The 22,486-nt window shown below is 45.6% G+C and overlaps 1 protein-coding gene across 6 annotated transcripts; it reads left to right on the forward strand.

Annotated features, from left to right (window-relative positions):
• Positions 1-4,104: 4,104 nt before the first annotated feature.
• RPF2 (ribosome production factor 2 homolog) lies at positions 4,105-21,900 on the forward strand. Of its 6 annotated transcripts, XM_064170036.1 has the most exons (13): positions 4,105-4,189; positions 6,075-6,138; positions 6,892-6,936; positions 8,078-8,220; positions 10,926-11,058; positions 12,436-12,473; positions 13,217-13,256; positions 14,366-14,447; positions 14,541-14,617; positions 16,114-16,213; positions 19,118-19,220; positions 20,584-20,728; positions 21,516-21,900. In XM_064170036.1, exons 2-13 carry the CDS (start codon positions 6,115-6,117, stop codon positions 21,693-21,695), a joined length of 1,110 nt encoding a protein of 369 aa, XP_064026106.1. In that variant the 5' UTR covers positions 4,105-4,189; positions 6,075-6,114; the 3' UTR covers positions 21,696-21,900. The 6 variants fall into 6 exon arrangements, with proteins under 6 accessions (XP_064026106.1, XP_064026100.1, XP_064026101.1 ...); XM_064170031.1 differs by lacking the exons at positions 4,105-4,189; positions 6,075-6,138; positions 6,892-6,936; positions 8,078-8,220 and adding exons at positions 10,014-10,041; positions 10,677-10,765; XM_064170030.1 differs by lacking the exons at positions 4,105-4,189; positions 6,075-6,138; positions 6,892-6,936; positions 8,078-8,220 and adding an exon at positions 9,960-10,041.
• The last annotated feature ends 586 nt before the right edge of the window (positions 21,901-22,486 follow it).

Here is a 22,486-nt window from a genome sequence, read left to right on the forward strand (position 1 = left end):
CCCATGGCACATTTAGCCTGAGGATGAGGTAGCCTCTTTCAAATTACACTTGGCACTAATGCACTAACAATTTCCCACCTGCAATTACCTGCACACCCTGGCTCAGGATAACCAGGGGAATGAGATGACCCCCAGCTACTAAATGACACTTGAGCTCATCTAAAAGCTGATCACTTCATCAGGCTATGCCAGGCTGATCTGGCACACATTTATGTTCTTGTAAAGGCTTTCTGTACTTCTAGTAGTCACTTAACCCCCTATCTATAAAAAGTGAAGGATGATATTAATGTAATATAAGCACTGTCAGTTAAGACAATTAAAAAATATATATTTAGAAGTGAGCATTTACTCAGCTTTTCCAGGCAGAAATTATTTAAAGCAAGAAAAACAAAAGCAAGACCTGGTGCAAAAATGCCTAATACAGTGATTTAATAAGTAGACAAAGAACTATTGAAAGGCTGGTTTAAGACACATGTATTCATACAAAACCTATGCACTCATATCACAGAGCATATGATTAAATCAAGTTACCAACATTTTCATACAGCTTGAAAAGTTAGAAACTCTATCAGAAAAGCTGAACCAGCCAGCTAAGCAAAATTTTATCTCCTTCTAGTGGCAGTACATGAAACTTAATTTTTTCTTATCTTCTGAAACCCTTAAATACAGCATCTCAATCTAAGCAAATGACACAACCATTATTTTAAAATATCAGTAAATTAATACTTGTAATACACCAAACATCTGTTTCACAGCTGCTAGCCCCTGAGGTCAAAGCTCAAACCTTTGCAATGTGCCTAATGAAAAGGTTAATGTGCTCCAGCATCTTTTTCTCTCTTTAGAACCAATCCAAGTGTACAGGCTGCTCTTGCCACAGCAGAAATGGATATTCCAAATAAAGCTTCAGGAAAAGAATAATTAAAAACATGAAGCTTAACAGAAAATGAGATGAAGCCTAATGCTGGGTGAAAGATTCTCATAAACTTCAAATTTGTGGAAAAGAAGAATGCATTAGATTACACAAATCTGGACATTAATAAATGCTTGATATGGTGATATGCTGACATTTATGTTTATCTTGCAGAGGTTAAGTAGAGGTTGGAAGAACACCCATGGTGAACTCCCTTTTTATTTAAGTAATGACTTAGACATAGTGAGCAGGAAGACTTTCTTGGTACAAAATCTGAAGCATATTAGAAGGAAAACAAGAGAGAATTACATTACAAAAAGAAGTAGGAGGCTGAGAAGTCTCATGGAGTGCAATGGCCTGCACTTAAAAAGGAATGAATTAACGTGTTATGTCAGAAATCCTTGTCAAAACAAAATCAGACAGCAGAGTATTCTAGTCTGACAAGACAACCATAGAATCATAGAATCAACCAGTTTGGAAGAGACCTCCAAGCTCATCCAGTCCAACCTAGCACCCAGCCCTAGACAATCAAACAGACCACGGCACTAAGTGCCTCATCCAGGCTTTGCTTCAACACCTCCAGGGATGGTGACTCCACCACCTCCCTGGGCAGACCATTCCAATGCCAATCACTCTCTGCCAACAACTTCCTCCTAACATCCAGCCTAGACCTCCCCTGGCACAGCTTGAGACTGTATCCCCTTGTTCTATTGCTGGTTGTCTGGGAGAAGAGACCAACCCCACCTGGCTACAGCCTCCCTTCAGGTAGTTCTAGACAGCAATGAGCTCTGCCCTGAGCCTCCTCTTCTGCAGGCTGCACACCCCCAGCTCCCTCAGCCTCTCCTCACAGGGCTGTGCTCCAGGCCCCTCCCCAGCTTTGTCGCCCTCCTCTGGACATGTTCAGTACTGCAACATCTGTCTTGAACTGAGGAGCCCAGAACTGGACACAGCACTCAAGGTGTGTCCTGACCAGTGCTGAGTACAGGGGCAGAATAACCTCCCTTGTCCTGCTGGCCACACTGCTCCTGATCCAGGCCAGGATGCCACTGGCTCTCCTGCCCACCTGGGCACACTGCTGGCTCATGTTCAGTTACTCTCTACCAGCAGCCTCAGGTCCCTCTCTGCCTGGCTGCTCTGCAGCCACTCTGTCCCCAGCCTGTAGCACTTCTTGGGGTTGTTATGGCCAAAGTGTAGGACCCTGCTCTTGGCCTTGTTAAATCTCATCCCACTGGCCTCTGCCCAGCCATCCAGCCTGTCTAGGTCCCTCTGCAGGGCTCTCCTACCCTCCAGCAGCTCTGCAAACTTACTGATGCTGGACTCAATCCCCTCAACCACATCATCAAGCAGAAAGCAGCAGGCAAACGACCGGGAAATCATAAATATAACTTAGCCTTGCACAAAGCAAAACATTTCCCTTTCTTCCACTGAAGAAGGGTCTGGCAAGATCTAACCTGAAGCGGTGCCCTGAGGTCAGCACAGAAGGCAGCTGGGCGGCACAGGTGCAGACAGGCTGATGGGATGAAGTAGGAAACCAGGACTCTCTAGGCGGGACGATGCACCCTGTTGAACCTGGCAACGCAGGACTCAGCAGCTGTGACCTCCCTCTGTCTGAGCGCTGGGAAAACCTCCTCCGGACAGTGTGGGAATCTCGGGCCCTGACGACGCGGCGCCGGCAGGAGGGCAGCGTCGTAGGGCACGGGTCACAACGGGCGGCAGGAACACGAAACCCGTCCATAAACCAAGCTGCTGCGGGCTTGGAAACCGTTTCTGAACGGAGCCGCTGCTCCCGCCGGGGGGCCTTCCTGCCTCCGAGCTCCGTCTACCCTCGCTTCCTCCTGTGTCGTTCCCTCCTGCTTCCACAACCCTGTGGCTGCTTACCCTCGACCCGTAGCCTCGACCCTGGGCGGCTCCCTACCCGAGCTTCGCCTACCTTCCCAAAACACCACCACCTGCTCGGGGACGCCTGGGGACGGCTCCGCAACTCGCACTGCTCTAACGGCGCCGGGGGCACGCGCCCCAGAGGCGCCCTCTGCTGGCGGCTGCCGGTGGCGCCGCTTCCAGCCGCGGCAGGGAGAGAGGCGGGAGCGGTCGCCCTGTAAGATGGCGGCGGCGGGCGCAGGTAGCGTGTGCTGAGACGAGGGGCGGGAAGTGGGGCGACATGGCGGCGGCGGCAGCGGCAGCGCGGCCCGCTGAGGAGGGCGAGAGGAAAGATGCAACAGAGGAAGACGATGTGGAGGTTGGTGGCTGCTGGCACCGGGCTGTGCTACCCGGAGTTCCCCTTTCCTTCAGCAGCGTTAGGCTGCGGCCTGGCCGAGCCGGTCCGGCCTCCTTCTTCTCCCGCCAGTGCGGAGCGGGCCGGAACAAGCTGCCTGGCGGCGCCAGCTGAGGGCCCGTTTGTGCCGTTCTGTGGTCTGCCGGGGCCAAGAAGGCAGGCTCCCGGTGAGGGGAGGGATGGCCTTTCCCTCCGTCTCTCTGCCGCACGTCCTCCGAACCCCGTCTCCTCCAGCCCCGGGAGGCACTCCTGTGTCCGCCGCCCTGCCGCGGCTCGGGGCTGGCCGGGCGCATGGGGAGCGGTACTGGAGGGCTTCCGTGAGATTACCCCAGAGCCCTCTGTAGGCTTTAACAATTCCAGCTTTTCCAGCCTGGCCTTGTAGAGGACGTGGTCCTAACCATCTTCAGGGTTCTCCTCTGGACCTGCTCGAGCAGGCCTATGTTTTTCGCAGGCTGAGGGCCCTACCGTTGAGCACAATACTCCACGAGAGAGTGGAGTAGAGGAGGAGAATCTCCATGCTCAATCTGCTCAGTGCAAACCAGGATATGACAGGCTTCGTGGGCTGCAAATGAGTCCTGGAAGTTGTATTGTTGTGGCTGTGCTGGTTAAAGCTTTCTGGGAAATGATAGCAGAGAAGACTTAGTTTCAGTTGCTTCCAACCCCCATAACACCTGAAAACTGTTGAGCTTTTATTGTTATCTGTATTCATGGATGTCTAGTAGTTGAGGATTCTTGAAAACTCTTACTTTCCTTGAACCAAAGGTTTTTCAAGGTGGCTGATTTGTTTTGGCTTTGTATTATCTTCATCCCAAATTATACGAATTGCTGTTTAGTTTTTTTTTTCCCTTCAGTTCAGCTGTATCAATTACAGAGGAACATTGCACCCTTGCCTTGCAGGAGCAACTGGTCATGGTGGAACTATCAGGAATTATTGATTCAGACTTCTTAGAAAAATGTGAAAACAAATGCAAGATTTTGGTGAGTGATTACAGCACAATAGGAAAGGGGTAAGTCAGTATGCATGGGAACAAGGAGGTGAAGCTGTTTCTAAATTCCTTGACATCAGCACTTTGATCAAATAGACAGTTATGTTCACTGTCTTGGTTGTATTTGGCTGCATATTATGGGCTCTCTAGTTCAAAAATAGCATAGAATCAGTCAGGGTTGAAAGGGACCACAAGGATCAGCCAGTTCCACCCCCCTGCCATGGGCAGGGACACCCTACCCTACATCAGGCTGGCCAGAGCCTCATCCAGCCTGGCCTTAAATACCTCCAGGGATGGGGCCTCAACCTCCTCCCTGGGCAACCCATTCCAGACTCTCACCACTCTCATGCTCAACAACTTCCTCCTCATGTCCATTCTGAACCTCCCCACCTCCAGCTTTGCTCCATTCCCCCCAGTCCTGTCACTCCCTGATCTCCTAAAATAGTTCCTCCCCAGTCCCTCTTCAGATCCTGGAAGGCCACAAGAAGGTCACCTCGGAGCCTTCTCTTCTGCAGATTGCACATCCCCAACTCTTTCAGTCTGTTCTCATAGCAGAGATGCTCTAGCCCTCTGATTATCTTTGTGGCATAAGATCTCTGAATATAGTATTATGTAATTAGGAAGGATTTCCTGAGGTGTTTATAAACTAGGACCATTATCACCTTTGATTTCAAGCTCTAAGTTAATTTTTTTTTATTCTGTATTTTACACATGCAGAAAATAGTTATCCATACTTCTTCAAGTAACTTGAATGCAGCTGACAGGTAAAGCAAAAATCTTTCTGAACTGAACTGCATTTACAGTGTTTTGGGGTTTTTTTTTGGTAGATACTGCCTGGCAAGTTCAGGTCTTGTAAATGTAAAGGATAACTGAGGTTGGGCATTTGTTAAATACTTACTTACTGTAAGTATTTATAGTAAGAATATGGGTTAGCTGTCTTCTTCCTTTTGAGCTGCTTAATCACCTTCTCAGTATGGAATAAATATTTGCCCTTCAAAACCTACACGGTCTACTAGAGCTCTATATATAGTACAAGTACTATTGATTTGAAAATGCTTCCTGAAACTACATCTTTATTATAGACTGAAAAGATTGAAGGGAATATCTCAAGAGCATGCCACTGATCAGAATATATGTGAAGTGATAAAGTCAATTTTGAAAATCTCCAAGGTAGAGATACAATCAAAATTCATAAATCATCACTGCATGGATGTGCTTTTATAGGCAGATTTGCTTCCTGTATCTGACCTAAATCACTTGAACTGTATTAGATAGATGGTTCATTACAGGTGGGTGAATGGTTGGGTATTATTCCATTACGTGGATGGGATTCTTTTAATTTTTGTGCTTTGAGATTGTCTTGTAGTGTTACTAGAAAAAAAGTCTGAGTGTCTCTACTGTATCCTACTCCTGTCCAAATATATCTGCACTCACTCCAGAGAGTAAACTTTCCTTGAGATTTTTCATAATGGACAACTGTTGGTAACACTCCAATAAAAGGTTATGATTTGCTTTATTCCATTTAGCAGGTTTTCTGTGATGTTGATCACATGAGGGGAAGACATTCTGTGTTTTTGCATTGTCCAGAAAGGAAAGCAATTTAGTCAAAGAAATGAAGTTTTTAATATTAAAACCTTTAATGCTGTTACCTAGTACTGATGTGTTCATATTTAAATTAATTTCCTGTAGTAAAAAAACCCCAACCAGAAGTGTTCTATATATTGAATTAATGATATTGGTGCTTTCAAATTATTCAACAGAAGGAGAATTCCACAGCTGAAATCTTGCTGATCTCAAATACTTCTGTTTTTTTTCTGGTTTTATAGCTTATTTAGTCTTACAGCAAGAAATACACCTGGGCCAATAGGGACCTGACACCTGTGCAACATTGTCCTTCTTTTCACAGGGAATAGAGACAGAGAGGCCCATCTTGCAAGTTGACAGATATGTATTTGCAGGAGAATATGAAGGTAAGAAAAGTGATCTGGATGCAGTCTCTCCTTTTCCATGCAATCCAAAGAGCTTTCTTGATGTCAGTTAATTGTACTGCAAATGGAGAACGTGATCCTGTGAGGTGCTGAAGTTCTGAGTGCTGTCTGTGTAACACTGTACAGAGCAGCAGTCTGAGTTCCTTGCTGAGTCAGCCATGTGTTCATATTTCTTACTGGGAAGTACACCTGGAAAGCTGACTCCAGGGTGTACCAGTTGGTATTTCTGAAGAGAAAAATGTGAGACATAAAATACCTTAAAATAAGTGCTTGTTATCTGCTGTGTAAGCAGGACTGACAGGTGCAATCCATACTTCTCCCAGTTGCCTTATAGTGACATTGGTCTGAAAGAAGATTACCTGGAGTCTTCCCTTGTAGTGACTGTCAGTGGCTGTGATGCTCCTGCTAGCTCATGACTGGTTGCACTTTTCCAAGGGCCTGGAAATCAGAGCAGTCCCAGAGCTGTGACAGTGGGTGCAGTGTCTACAGCTGATAGATTCTTCACCATGAGGGTAGTGAGATCCTGGAATGAATTGCCCAGGGTGGTGGTGAAAGCCCCATCCCTGGAGGTGTTTAAGGCCAGACTGGATGAGGCTTTAGCCTGATCTAGTGTGAGGTGTCCCTGCTGATGGCAGAGGTGTTGGAAGTAAGTGATCCCCCTGGTCCTTTCCAACTCTGACTGATTCTGTGATTCTAAATTAGCCTCCTAAGACTTTCTCACTTTGTTTTTCTTAGATACCTTGGGAACCTGTGTGTTTTTTGAAGAGAACACAGAGCATGGTAATTATTGTGATTTGATGTCCTGTTCCTTGTGGTAGACTGGGGAGGTTAAAAATACTTCTGTGGTTTCAGCTGATAGTGCAATTCACTATAATGATTAGGGCTTGGGTATTGTTTTTTTCTCCTCTCTTCCTAGTAGATGCTGAAGGCAACCAAAAAGTACACCTGAAATACAAGTGCCACACGATGAAAAAGTTGAACATGACACGGACACTTCTGACAGAAAAGAAGGAAGGAGAAGAGAATGTTGGTCAGTGCCTCTGCTCTTATGCATAGGGATGTGGAGAGTTGATGTTCAGGAGTGGCAGCCTTGATCAAGTGTTTGGTTCAAGAGCATGCTGGAAGTTAGTGGAACTTTCTTCTTTAGGCAACAAATGTGTACATATAAATACAAACCAAAGCACACAAAAAATAAATGGAGAGATTCTCTCTCACCAGTGCTGCCTCCAGAAGTGGTTAGGAGATTCCTGAAGAGGAGTAGGGCAACATGTACTGATGTTCCCAGGTATGTTTTTATGTCATCCAAAAGTCTTGGCACTGGTCAGAGACGCTTTTTAGTAGTTTTCATTGTTTTTTTAAAATATATTTAAATATTCTGATGACTTTCTGAGTCTCTCTAATTGTTGGAAATCTTTGTTATCCTCAGTCAGAAGTTCCATGTTGTATACACTGCAATGGAATTGTTTTTATTGAAATTAAGGTTAAATGTAAGTGAATTCAACTTACTTAAAAATTCTTACACTGTCTCTGTCATTCCCTATCATACTGCCAAATGTTCTGAGATTTGGGTGAACAAACATTCTCTTTATTGCATTTTCTGACTATGGACAGTAGTATACGGGTATGTGGAAAATAGTAGGAGAGGGACATACAGATAAGTAACCCTTTCTTTGGTTATCAGCAGTGATAGAGGTTCATTAATACCCTGAGAGGAGTTTTCATGTGGGTTGCTATGCTTTTAGTCCATCAAGGCTGTGCCACCTTCACTTGCTCTTGACTTCTGCTAGTTGGAAGCCATCTTTCTGTCCTAAGTGATTTTTTTTTGTTTACATGTTTTAATAGCACTGAACTTCAACTAAAAAAAACCTGCTAACTTTTAACTCCTGTTGCCACCAATATCCATTTTCCTTCTTTGCATCAGGTGGAGTGGAGTGGTTGCAGATCAAGGACAGAGACTTTTCCCATAGCCGACTTAATACAATTTGCAGCTTTTTGCGTGAAAAAGAAGATTCTGAGGAGTCAGCTCAGGCCCAAGACAAAATGGCTGAAGAGTCAGAGGGAGAGGTGAGTGGTGGAGGAAATTCTGACATAAATTGTGACCTGGAGAAGCAGCACAGCTTGGAAATTGATGCCTCTCTTCCTCCGCCTGACAGCCCTGCTTCTGAGGCAGAGGATTATTCTTCTGCAAGTGTTGCCTTAGGCAGTGCCCCTCCATGATAGCAGCTCTGACCTTTTCAGGATGCTTTTCATGGAGTTAATGGGCCAACTTTTATAGGACGTGATTTGTAATTGATCTGAGGAGTTAATGGTTCAAAAAATGGACATTATGTTCTCGTGCATTGCTTTTATGTTTGGATTATAGTGGGGAGGGATTAAGTGTTTTCTAAAAGTGCTGATTGGAAATGTGTGTATCTCTACCTCAAAACTCAAGAAATGCTGATTCATTGTACAGTCTGGAACATTTTGTGAAAAACAAGAGGGGGGAAAAAGGTGTAAAATAAAGTCCTGCATTTTTTAAGCACAGCTTCTCCTGTGTGTCATATTCAGCTGCATACTATATCAGTTCCTATACTCCAGTTATACAGTTACTTGATTTCTTTCTTTCCATAACTTTTGGTTTTGTCTCATCCTTTTTCCCCCCTTTTCCCCCCATCTCTGATCTTCTCTGGCATTTTTCTGAGGGTGTTTATGTTTAAGATCCTGTACCCATGCATCAGTGGTTCCCAAACTGATCCATGTGGCTGTATTGTAGCCCCTACCTAGTATGTGGGTTAACACTGCTAGACCATTTATCTTGTCAGAGTGTTTCATAGAAAAGTTGAGTGGGGGTTGCATTCATGAATGTGTTTTTTACAGCATTTTGTAATACCTTTCTTCTGTCTAACCTTTTTCTGCCTCCTTCCAAATTGTTTAATTGCAACAATGCTGTGAGGATGGGAACACTAATTAATTCCAGCATAATTATGTTAATACTTTAATGAGTAATGGTTCGAGGAAGTGTTTGCCCCCGGCATTGTTCATAGCACAGGACCAGTAAAGATAAGGCATTGAAACTCCTAACAGTTACAAACTCAATCCCACTGTTCCCTTTTTCTGGGTAGAAGCATCTTGAATACTGGGGGAGATGAAAGTGAGGAAGAAAAGACACGGTCTATGCGACTCCAGATTGTGTTGGGTCTATGCTTTAGGTTTCAGGGAGACCGCTCAGTTTTCCCTCTGGATTTAACTTAAAAGCGTTTCTCGTACTTGATTAGTGTGGTGCAGACAGCCAGAATGCTGCCACCTCAGGGATTTTAGGCAGAAACGTCCCGGGAGTTTGGTTTCTATCGTGTGTAACGTCTGTTCCTCGCTCTGCAGAACTTCCATCGGACTTGTCGAATAAGTAAACTGTAGGAGACATTTTATTTTAAATGGCAGCTTGCTTTGTACAAGTTTAATGTGGTTCCCAACGCAGACATCAGGGGAGGGTAAGCGAAAGGTCCGGAACAGGTAGATCGCCTACCGCTGCAGTCGCGTCCAGCTGCGTAATCTCCCATCCTCACTTGGGTGTTTATCCCTTTGCACCCGCTGCTTAGCGGGGACCCTCATCCGTGCGGGAGAGCCGCAGAGAACTCAAACAGTAACGGCGTGGGAGCAGGGCCAGAACGGGAAGCAGGAGTTTTAGACGGCAGAGGAGCGGGCAGCGCCGGGCCGAAAGAGACACCAAGCCCCAAGCCAGCGCAGGAACCTCACCAGCGCAGGAACCCCGCAGCCGCTGCCCGCTGCGCCCGAGCCCGCCCGCTTCCGGCGCTCCCGCCGCGGCGGAGGTGACGCACCGGATGTAGCCGTCGGGGGCGGTGCGCACGGGAAGCGGCCGGCAGCGATGGAGGCGCTGGACCGGGTGGTGTGAGTGTGGGCAGCCGTTCTGTCCCCGCCTGCGGGAGTGCTGGGCCCGTGCGGTGTGGGGCTGGGACCGGGTGGTGTGAGTGTGGGCAGCCGTTCTTTCCCCGCCTGCGGCAGTGGACCGGGTGGTGTGAGTGTGGGCAGCCGTTCTGTCCCCGCCTGCGGGAGTGCTGGGCCCCTGGGCTGTGCGGCTGGGACCGGGTGGTGTGAGTGTGGGCAGCCGTTCTGTCCCCGCCTGCGGGAGTGCTGGGCTCCTGGGCTGTGCGGCTGGGACCGGGTGGTGTGAGTGTGGGCAGCCGTTCTTTCCCCGCCTGCGGCAGTGCTGGGCCCCTGGGGTGTGAGTGTGGGCAGCCGTTCTGTCCCCGCCCGCGGGAGTGCTGGGCCCCTGGGCTGTGCGGCTGGGACCGGGTGGTGTGAGTGTGGGCAGCCGTTCTTTCCCCGCCTGCGGGAGTGCTGGGCCCCTGGGCTGTGCGGCTGGGACCGGGTGGGGTGTGCAGCGCGGGCCCTGGGCTCTGGGAAGTGCCCTGCAGAGAGCCGGGCGACACCGCTCTCATGTGGAGCGGCCGGCAGGGAGGAAGGCCCATGGAGAACGCCCGGGGAGGGGGGAAAACCGAACTCTGCCGCTGTTCTGTTGGCAGCAAGAAGCTGGACAACCCGAGACTGTGAAATCACCTTTGATGAGGAGACAGTGAGGAAGAACGGCAGTAAAATACACTTACCGGAGATGGTGCTTAGCATTCATTGTAATTCAGCAGATTGGGATTAGTTTGAGGGGCTGAGGCATGTTACTTGAACACAGATTGTTCCCATTCTTGTTCTACCGTTTTCTGCAGTGCCATGTGCTGCTACCAGTGCTAACTTTTTAAACTGTCAATTCCTTGTTACAGAAAGCCTAAAACTAAGAGAGCAAAAAGGTTTCTTGAGAAGAGAGAACCCAAACTTAAAGAAAATACAAAAAATGCTATGCTGATAAAAGGAGGAAATGCAAACTCTACAGTAACTGAAGTACTAAAAGACATTGTAAGTTATTTGGCATATGTGTGCAACGTTTAATCGTGCAGACTTCTGTGCTACACCAAGGGTGTCATCCATACTCTTTTCCTTGCATTTTTCATGTTGTCTGTTGCAAAAATATATGCCCTGTACCCCAGATTTCAGCTTGACTGCTATTCCAAAGGTGTCATTACCTACCCCTTGATGGAGATTATTTTCTTCCTCTTTTTCTCCTTGCTGGAAGTCTTCAGCTTATTCTCTTCATTATTATTTTTGTCCATTTGAAAGCAACATAATTAGATACAGTATCAGGACTTGATCATGTCCCAGAATCCTGCATACTGCTTGTGTGTATTGATGTGAAGCTTTTAGCCACTCCCAGAACCCAAACTTGGCAGTCTTGTCTCTGAGCTAATCCTATACCTGAAAATACGTTAGCTGTTTCTACCTTCTTTTCTCTCCTTGCTTTGTGTTTTTCTTACCACCTTAGGCTGCTGATAATCAGATGGTTTTGATCTCAGCAGAGAGATTGTGTTACATGGGTTTGATTTCATGCAATCATAGAGTGGCAGGGGTTGGAAGGGATCTCTGGACATCATCTAGTTCAGCTTCCCTGCTGGAGCAGGGTTGCCCAGAGCAAGTTGCACAGGAATGCATCCAGGCAGTTTTTGAAAGTTTCCAACAATTCCACAACCTCTGGGCAGCCTGTTTCAGTGCTCTTTTATCTTCAAAGTAAAGTGTTCCATTTTTTTACCCAATACTCCAGATGTGGCCTCACTAGGGCAGAGTAGAGGGGGGAAATCATCTCCCTCGACCTACTGCCACACTCTTCTTAATGCTCTCCAAGATGCCATTGGCTTCGGCCACAAGGGCATGTTAGTGGCTCACTGTTCACTTGTTATCCATGGAGGATAACGTGTTCATGAAAGGCTCTCTGGTCCTCCACAGAGCTACTTCCCAGCAGGTCAACTCCTCATCTGTCCTGCTGTACGGAGCAGTTGCTCCCCAGGTGAAGGACCTTACACTTACCCCTGATCAACTTCTTTAGGTTCCACTCTGCCTCATTTCCCAGCCAATTCAGGTCTTACTGAATGGCAGCACAGCCTGAGGGTGTGTCAGCTGCTGCTCCCACTTTGCTATCATTAGCAAACGTTCTCCTGTTTGTCAGTTACTTTGTTATTTCTTAGTGCATCTGCAATTAATTGGGAAACGAGATTGCTACCAATCCCTGGGCTACCAATTCAAAGGGTATTATTGTGAGCAGGCTTTTTGAGATGCTGCCTTCTGGGCTGATCTGCAGTTACTCTACTTCATGTCATCATGTGAAGTGTAGAGGTTTGGAAAAGCAGTGCTGTGTGCTGAAAGGTGTTAGAGATAACACATGTTTACCTTTGTCTTTTGCAGTATGCTGTGAAGAAGCCTTTTGCTATACTGTATAAAAAGTAAGTGGTCTCACTCTGGCATCTTGAAGTCTTCTGTCAGGAACAACTTTTGGTAAAAGAACATGACTGGAGATGGTGGCTCATGGAGGGGCTTGGATAGTGGAAAGGGTTGCAGAAGGTGACTGTGGTTAATCATGAATTTCAGTAGACTGGAAGCAAACTACACGTGATCAGGGTTGGTGCTGGGCCTAGATCTGTACTAAGTAGCAGGTTTCAGCAAGTTCAAAGAAATGGCTTCTCTGATCTGAGCAAACAGTGAGGTTCTGTGCCAGGTGGGTGTGCTGGAGTTCTTGTATCCGAGTTGTTAACAAATTGGAGTTACAAAGTAAAATATGATGCTAAATACATCTTGCTCACAATGGGAACCCAGTATCTGCGTGGATGTAGTGCAGAGACAGTAATGCCCATAGCTATATTCAGCATTGGGAAAGGCAAGTGCTTAGGAGGTGTCAGTAGTAGCTGTATGGAATTCAGGCCACAAAAGACAAGAGGCATGAAGGAAAATACTAAAAATAGCAACAGAGGCACTAAGGAACCTCTGGCAGCATTAATATGGCTTATGGTCTGATCTAAAACTAAACCTCTGCTGATGGAGTTGCCAACAGAATGCAGAATTTGAATGATAGCAGAGAAGTAATTAAAAGTACATAGAATCATTTTGGTTGGAAGAGACCTTTTTAAAATCAAATCTAATCCTTAGCACTACCAGGTAGGGTAATCTTTCTTTTTTCTTCTTTCCTCAGGAAAAATATTACCAGGCCTTTTGAGGATCAAACATCATTGGTAAGTATAAACTATGTCTTCAGACATGATACAGCCTTCAGATTGCAAAGAACTTTATTGAAGAGTAATTTGCAGTGCATAAAAAGGGTTTGGAGTTGGACATCCTCAGAATTTCTGTCAGTGTTGGCTCTGGACATAATACTGTAATAGGTTTTCTGTCTATTCCACCTGGGGGAAAGATCTTCTCTCTGTTAGTCACCACTGGCTTGGCTTTAAGGAGCATCTGAGTCTTAAATTGGCATGAAGTTGGTCTGTAGTAGAACTCCTATGCCCAAGTGTGACAGTGTTAGACATTTACAGATGTTCATAGGCTTACTGTTGTCTGGCTTGACCTTTAAGACTGCAGTGGGAAATAAAAACAGCCAGGAATTGTTCTTTGAACCTTAAATCTGACCATCAGTTTTAGCTTCTTGTGCTAGTTTGAGGTTAATTGGAATATTTTAATGAGGAAAAATTAGATTATGGGTTGTGAAAAGAAAACAATGGTGATGTTTACATTCATAGGCTTGCTGAGATGTATAAAAGCAAGAACCCAAACATAGATCAGATAGTGTATGTCTCTCTCTCTCTCTCTTTTGGAGTCTGTGTTTCTCCCTGGGTTGCTTCTGTGTAACTAATCCTTCTGCTTCTAACCCCCGTGGCCAATCCTCCAAACTCACCTTGCACATAAGGCAAACTCTGGGATAAGGTAGAGATGTGGAAAGAAGGTGGAAGGGTGGTTGGAAGTCCCCCCTGGGGACTTTGATTTCTGGGAGGGCTGCTGTGTTTCTGTATTACTTTTAACTTGAATATTTCTATATATATAGCTGTATATATTTGTGATATATTGTAACTATCTGCTTGTGTATTGTGCTAAGCTGTGAATATAAAGCTTCATTCCTTAACTGCCAGCAGGCTGAGTCTAGTCTGAGTGATTTCATAGGAGTTTGGGGGGGGGAGGGACAGGTAACTCCCAAACCATCACACTTCTGTTGGACTCAAATGTGCTCAAAACTCTTCTCCTAAGTGAATCCCCTAAATTCAGGCATGCTTGTGAGTTGTACCTTCATCAAATACTTGAAACACTGCAAACTGGAACTCATGGGTTTTGTTCTTTTCCTCAATTGTAGGAATTCTTTTCCAAGAAATCAGATTGTTCTTTGTTTTTGTTTGGCTCTCATAACAAGAAGCGACCTAACAACCTGGTCCTAGGTAATGTCTCTCCCTTGGGCTTTTCTTTGGATGAAAGCTGTGGTTTCCATTACATATTCAAATAGCTGGGCTGTCTCTTTTTCACTTGCACAGGTCGCATGTTTGACTATCATGTCTTAGACATGATTGAGCTGGGTGTTGAGAAGTTCGTGTCCCTTAAAGATGTCAAGGTATGGAGTAGCTCTCTCGGTCTCTGAGTGACACCTGCTGGTGGCTTTCCTTGGTGCATTATTCTGTGCTTTGAAGTAGGGACAGGAGTTGCTCTGTGCTCTGCATTTTAGTCTGTTTTGGTTGTTTTGAGCACGCTTGCAACTTTCTTTACAAATTCTTTCTTCAGGCTTGCTTTATTCCTGATATTTCCTTTTTTAAATTAAAGACTTATATTTACCAAGTCTTTCATCAGGTCCTGTTTGTGGTAGGTTCCTAAATAAACTGTCACAGATTTTGGAAACTGAAACCCTTCTTCTGAAATGATAACCTAAGTGGGTCACTCTGCTGACTGAGATGATTCTGAAACTGTTTAGCTGATATTTAGCACATAAATGTCAATTTTCAGGGAACTCAATTATTTAAATGTGAAGGAAATTCACCTTTTATAGCTGTGTCAGGCTGGTTTTGGCAGCAGTACAAGTTTCACATGTGTGTACATCTGTATCAAGCTGTTGATGCACTGCAAAAAAACAAGAGAGTGTTATGGTGCTTACTCTCCTGGAAGTATAAATTGGCAGGGCAGCCTAGAGGGATAGTGAAGAAATCATAGTCTGTAAGGGAGAAGGCTCCTGTGATGTCAGACTATAGTGTGTATCCTCATAACACTATTGCTAGCAGGGATTTTATAGCTAAGTAAATGCATTTGTTGGCCAGAGTTCAGATTAGGGCTTTGTCTAAACCATTCTTGTAGCCTTTTTCATCTGCTCTCCAATGTCAGAAGTACAATAGACTTGCCTGCCTGTAATCTTAGTTTTCTTGTTAGTAGTTGCAGTCCAATTCACTGATTTTTCACTGGAAGGTGAAAATGAACATTTCATAGTAAAGAATCTCTTTTTCAGTGCAGTACAAAGGAAAATACAAATCACTTACGAAACCAAAGTCCTTCCCTACACATACAGTGTGGGCTGGCAAGAGAAGTGTCTGTTCTATCTGCATTGCTCCTCTCCTGAGAAGCCAGGCAGAAAGAATTGGAGCTGTTCAGCCTGGAGAAGAGAATGCTCCAGGGAGACCTTAGAGCTACATTTCAGTATCTGAAGGGGACCTACAGGAAGGCTGGGGAGGGACTGTTTAGAAGGGCTTGTAGTGACAGGGTGAGGGGCAATGGTTTGAAACTAGAGCAGGGTAGGTTTAGGACGGACATCAGGAGGAAGCTCTGCACGAGGAGGGTTCTGAAATACTGGAACAGGTTGACCAGGGATGTGTGTAAAGCCCCATGGCTGGAGACATTCAAGATGAGAATCGATGTGGCCCTGGGCAGCCAGGAGGTGTCTGTGCTGACTGCAGGAGAGTTGGACAAGATGACTTTTGAGGGTCCCTTCTAACCCAGTGCAATGTGTGAATATTGCTCACAGCTCACAACAGTTTTCTGTTCACAGTTCAGTGGCTTAACCACCTACTGAGTTAAGAACACGTCTCCTGACCTGGTCTGAGTTTTTGTTCTGTTTTAATTCTGCAGAACAGTAAATGCCCTGAAGGAACAAAGCCTATGTTGATATTTGCTGGTGACATGTTTGATGTAAATGAAGAATACAGAAGACTGAAGAGCCTTCTGATTGGTCAGTATCTTGATTATTTGAGCAGCAGAATTGCATAAATCCATGGTAATCTGTTCTGTTGGGAAATGCTGGTTTGTTAATAAATGTTTGCTTTTATTCAGCACTGAAGGAAGCAACAACGGGGGTTTGTAAGTTTCTTGTCACATGAAATTAAAGTTAGCTGCTCATTATGAAGATAGGCTGAGGGAGGTGGGGTTGATCAGCATAGAGAAGACTCCAGGGGGACCTTAGAGCTGCCTTCCAGTACCTGAAGGGATCCTACAGGAAGGCTGCAGAGGGACTTTGTGTAAAGGTGGCTGGAGACAGGACAAGGGGGAATGGTTTGAAGCTGCAGGAGAGCAGGGTTAGACTGGAGCTGAGGAAGAAGTTCTTCAGTAGGAGAGTGGTGAGACTCTGGAACAGGCTGTCCAGGGAAGTTGTGGATGCCTTGTCCCTTTGGGTGTTCAAGGCCAGGACAAGGCCTTGAGCAGCTGCGTCTGGTTCAGAGGTGTCCCTGCCTGTAGAAGGGACATTGGAGTAGATGATTTCTGAGGTCACTTCCAACCCGAGCCATTCTGTGCCTGCAGAAGATGGTGCTTTTACGTTGCCACTAAGAAAGACTGAAAAATGTCTTTATAACAACAGCAGGAAATACTTTGTTACTGTGGCAGTCTTGTTTGGATCCCAGAGGGAATGGTGAGGTCACTAACAGCTTCTTGTTGCCAAAGCAATGTGCTGTCAGTGATGCTGCGAGCAACCACACTCTCGGTGGCTTTTGTGCTATCAAAAGAGTTTATGTGTGTTTGGAATATCATTTTACAGCAATTCCTTTGTAAAATTAAAAGCAAGGGGAAATTACTGTCTTCATGGTAACCAAACCCTGTAGCCTGCTGAAACTCTGAAGTGGAAGAAGTCATTTAGGAGAAAAACATGGCAGCTGCATGTTTCTTTAGAGACCTGGAAGACAAAAGACATCCTGTTCTTTCTGGTTTGGGTCTTCTTGCCTACGGATGTGGTAGTGCAGGAATTCATTGATGGTGTAAGTCCTTGGAACGGAGTTCTTGAAATTCCAACAAGTTTTTATGCTCATATTTATCAAATTTCTCATCTCTTCTAACACTGCCTGCTGCTAGTTCAGCTATTGCACACTCATCTCATCCCAAAAATGGCTAAGTACTATGACACTTGCTTAGACACTTTCTAATCTGTTGGTTTCCAGAAGGGCTCTGTAATTTTAGGTTGACCATCAGCTTGTTCTTCATGCAGCCCTTCTTGCACAGACTGTTCTTGAATGTCTGAAAAGATCTGTGGGTTCCTTTAGGCCAAGAAAGGGAGTGGCTGGGAAATACCTGGCATGTAGTTTGACCTCTGCTAATGCTAACCATAGCTATGTAAGCTACAGTGTTACCAGCTTTTGGATAGGAAATAATACAAAAAGCAGTGTAGAGACTCACGTTCCAAAATCATTCAGGAGTTTAATCTTGAAATGGAAAGGTCCTGAGAAGCTTTCTTCAGGGAAAAGTAAAATTAGAAGTTCCAAGAAGATGTTGAGGACAAGGGGGGACAAAGAACTAGGAATGGAAAGAAAGGAGAAAGCAAATCTCTAGTCCAACCAAAGCAAGACACTGCAAATTCAAAGTCTATTGAAAACCTTCAACTCTCTGAGGTTCAGCTCCCTAACCCTAACCCAAACATCGGCCTCGCATATCATTCCCCAGCCTCCCCCAAACAAAACTCCCTTCCACGACAGGTATGCTGAAGTGTAAGGTTTCTGCAGCCATTCAGCATTGCCAGGAAACAGAAATTCCTGACCACCTGCATTTGTTGGACAGGATCACCCTGTGGCTAAAAAGCTGTATGATGCCACATACAGCTGGGAGAGGGAGGTGTTGCCAATAAAACCACTGCAAATACAGACTTGTGTGCCCACAGAGCTAGTCAAAGGGGAAATACATGCCAGAGGTGAACAAAATATTTTATTTGCAACTTCAGCTACAAGCTCAACCCTCAAAAGGAAGGAGCATTTAATTGACCAAGGAAATATCCTGGCTGATACCGGCCAGAAAGGCCTCGTTTTGGGTGTCACTCACATGCTGATACTCTTGGAAAAGGTAGTGAAGGAAAAGACAACCAGCTGAAGGGTCTCAGAATGGGCCAGAAGGGAAAAGACCGATGTGTTTTGCATCTGTGAGCAGTTCTCCTGTGCTTCAGTGTTGCCCTGTCATGTTTATTAGCACACCTTGTTCCTTCAGTCAAAGTCACATTCTTTCTCCACCCTCTGCATATGTTGGGCAGATTGCTGTGTGTGGTGCAGGCTCCTGAACTGCACTGTTTTTTCACAGCCTAATAGAAGAACCTTGCTAGAGGTAGCTTGGTTTGTACTTAACCTGTTTAGTTTCTCTCCCGTGTTGTGGCAAGGCTGCAGTTTTCAGGGGCAGCTGTTTCTTGGGATTCTCATTATCCAGGCAGATTTGGCTTTTCTAGAACCATCCCATGCATAGCCTTGCCTAGTTAGATGCCTTCCAACAACTGAATAGATCCTACAGGAAGGCTGCAGAATGACTTTTCATAAGGGTGTCTAGAGACAGGACAAGGGGGAATGGCTTAAAGCTGAGGGGACAGCATGGTTAGTGGTGAGACTCTGAATAGGCTGTCCAAGGAGGTTGTAGCTGCCTCCACCCTGGGGGTGTTCAAGGCCAGGCTGCATGAGGCCTCAAGCAGCTGAATCTAGTTGAGAGGTGTCCCTGGGTTGGTGTAGATGAGCTCTGAGCTCTCTTCCAACCTAAGCCATTCTAATGGCAAGGAGTTCACATAAGTGATGTGCTGTGGGTTGGTTGTGAAATGAAATGGGTTTGTTATGGTCATCTGTTGGTTTGATTTTCAGCCATGAAACGTGGTTTGCATTCCCTTTAAATCCTCTTCCAGATTTCTTCAGAGGTCCCAGCGTGCCCAGCATTCGTCTGGCTGGCTTGGAGTGCGTTCTGCATTTCACAGCTGTGGATGGGAAGATTTACATGAGAAGCTATAAGTGAGTGTGTGTTTTAGCTGTTGGTTGGCTTTTTGCTTCAGTTCTCAGTTTCCCCCCAAATTTAGCCTGTAGGTGTGTAACTGAACTGACATATGCCACAGTTTGTGGCATATGAAACATGTAGTGTGTAGAGGTGTTCAACATAACACAGAGTGACTTGTATGGCAGAAGGAAAACATGCAAGCCCTAAAGGTGCTGCTTGCTTCCTTGCTGAGCTCCCTCCCGTGGTAGGGTTAGTAAGGTGGTGTGAGATAACTTGAGGGATTCAGAGTACTCTTAGATTCACATAATCTATCTGGTTGGAAGAGACCTCAAAGCTCATCCAGTCCTCAACCCAGTACTGAAAGGTTGACAGTAAACCATGGCTCTAAGCACCAAGTCCACACACTGCTTAAATACCTCCAGGGAAGGCGACTCCACCACTGCAGACCATTCCAGTGTTTGAGAACCCTCTCTGTGAAGAAGTATTTCCTGATACCCAGCCTGAGCCTCCCCTGGCACAGCTTGAAACCATTTCCTCTGGTCCTGTCACTTGACACCAAGGAAAAGGGGCTGCCCCCTCCTCACTTGTGCCTCTCTTCAGGTAGTTGCAGAGAGCAACGAGGTTTCCTTTCAGCCTCCTCAAACTGAACACCCCCAGGTCCCTCAGACACTTCTCACAGGCCATGTGCAAGCCCCTCACAAGCCTAGTTGCCTTCCTCAACATGATCCAGCCCCTCAGTGTCCCTCTAGCAGTGAGATTGTGTAGACTGATCAGACTGGGGCTGATTTCTAAGCCTCTCCTCGCTCAGGTGTCTGTCAGAGGTGGTAGGCTGCAGCCAGCAATGCACCAGGGAAAACAAGGCAGGACGAGACATTTTTCCTTGCTGCATTAGTGGTCACCCTCACAGTTCATGGTCTTGATTTAGGAGGCTGTGAGCATTCACAGCTGGTGTCCCATGTGGTTTTGATTTCTCTTATGGCAAAACCCCTTTTTGCACTCTCTTTCTTCAAAACAAACAGACTTTGGTGGTTAGTGCTCAGGTTACTTTGCTGTAAACAAGAGTAAATATTTCTCATGTCTGTTAGCACCCGGGGCACTGTTTTGAACCTGAGGGAGTGATGTGGATTTCAGGGTGCTTGGACTGAGTTTTAACAGTACTACTAGACAGAAAAAAAAGAGTTACATTAACCAGGTTATATTTTGGGTGTGTTCAGATTGTGGTGGGGTAGATTTAATGTCGCTCACAGAGATCTTTCTCAACAACAGAATTAGCAGCAGCAGTGTTTTTAACAGTCTTGTCAATGGCAAGATTGAGCCTGTCTTGAAAAAAATCTTAATCACAGGGGACAATGTTGATTTTTGTTTGCTTTTGCCATCTAGAGTGCTTCTGAAGAAATCTGGCTGCAAAATACCAAGAATTGAACTGGAAGAGATGGGACCTTCGCTAGATTTGGTTATGAGGAGGACACATTTAGCTTCAGATGACCTTTATAAGCTATCTTTGAAACAACCAAAAGCTCTGAAGGTATGTATGTTACTTCCACATCTCATCTGTGAAGAAGAGCAACAGCTAAAATAGTAATTGTTATATGCATGACAAGAGTTTACTTTTATATAGTCCCACTTCTGTGGTGATGAGCTGGCGTCCAAGCTCTCTTCTGGGGTGTGTAAAGAAGTGTGTCCAGCAGATCCAGAGAGGTTCTCCTCCCCCTCTACTCTGCCCTAATGAAGGACTACCTAGAATATTGCATCCAGTTCTGGGCTCCCCATTTCAAGAGTGACAGGGATCTACTGGAGAGAGTCCAACGGAGGGCTACAAGGATGCCAGAGGGTTGGAGCACTGCCTGATGAGGAAAGGCTGAGAGACCTGGAGCTGTTTAGCCTGGAGAGAAGACTGAGAGGGGATCTAATAAATGCCTATAAATATCTGAGGGCTAGGGGTCAGGAAGGAAGTAACAGGGACAGCCTCTCCTCACTTACTCCCTGTGACAGGACAAGGGGCAATGGATACAAACGACAGCACAGGAAGTTCCACCTCAACACGAGGAAGAACTTATTTACTGTAAGGGTCACAGAGCACTGGAGCAGACTCCCCAGAGAGGTTCTGGAGTCTCCTCCTCTGGTGACTTTCAAGCCCTGTCTCAATGTGTTCCTGTGTGACCTGCACTGGATTCTGTGGTCCTGATTCTTGGAAGCATATGGAACACACAGAGCAAATTTTAAATCTCTAAGCTCCAGTGTATGCAGTTGATTCTTGCCAGAGCTCCTGGCACTCTCTGCTCAGAAACACTGATGTTGTGCTTCCCTTGCAGCCTAAGAAGAAAAAGAATATCTCCCACGATGTGTTTGGAACAACTTATGGTCGAATCCACATGCAAAAGCAAGATCTGAGCAAACTGCAGACACGGAAGATGAAAGGGTTAAAAAAGAGGCCAGCTGAGAAATCGGCTGAAGGTGATGAAAGTAGGCCCAAGAAGTCAAAATCAGTTTGATAGTGTGAGACAGCTTCAAAACCTTTGTACTTTTTAACTGATCATCTATTTTGTAATATAAACATTGGGCACAGGCTGAAAGCTGCTGTCTCTGTTTACTTTTATAGAAGAATCTTTTTCCTGGTTTGTCATTTTCCAGGGGACACAGGGGGTACTGAGCTTCAACAGCAGACTGGCTTATTTAAAATAAAAACCTCTGATACAACTTGCTTAGTTTTCCAGAGCTGGGTATTTATTCTCTTGCTGTTAGCAAACATAGACTAGTCGAGCAGGTGACTCATTCCCTGAAGTTTTGTGGCTTCTGTTTTGGGAGCCCTTATCAATCAATTTTGCTTACCAATTCTGCATGGGACCAGGGTAGGTGCATAGCACAGACAGCACAACTTGTCTTTTCATTTATTGCTTCTGCATCTCAGGTTTTGCACAACTGCAGTGCTCTGTAAGCCATCATCTGAAGTGTGGAAGGTTTTACGGCCAGGCTGGTTGGGGCCCTGAGCAACCTGGTCTAGTATGAGGTGCCCATGGCAGGGTGTTTGGAACTGGATGATCTTTGAGGTATCTTCCAACCCTGATAATTATGTGATTCTTTGTGAACCCCCAAGCTGTGTCTGGTGCCAGGTTGTGTGTTGAACTCATGCTTCAAGCCCTACTTTACACTGGCAGAATCAGGAGTGATTAAGATGTTTTTACTGTGTTCATCACCATGGCAGCAAAGTACCTGATGTTTGCTTTAAGTGTAAATGAACCTTCACAATATTTGCTGCTTGATTTGTGCCTGGAATGGATGTGAA

This window comes from Pogoniulus pusillus, chromosome 33 (genome assembly GCF_015220805.1).
Source record: "Pogoniulus pusillus isolate bPogPus1 chromosome 33, bPogPus1.pri, whole genome shotgun sequence".
In the NCBI taxonomy this organism is placed as follows: Eukaryota; Metazoa; Chordata; class Aves; order Piciformes; family Lybiidae; genus Pogoniulus; species Pogoniulus pusillus.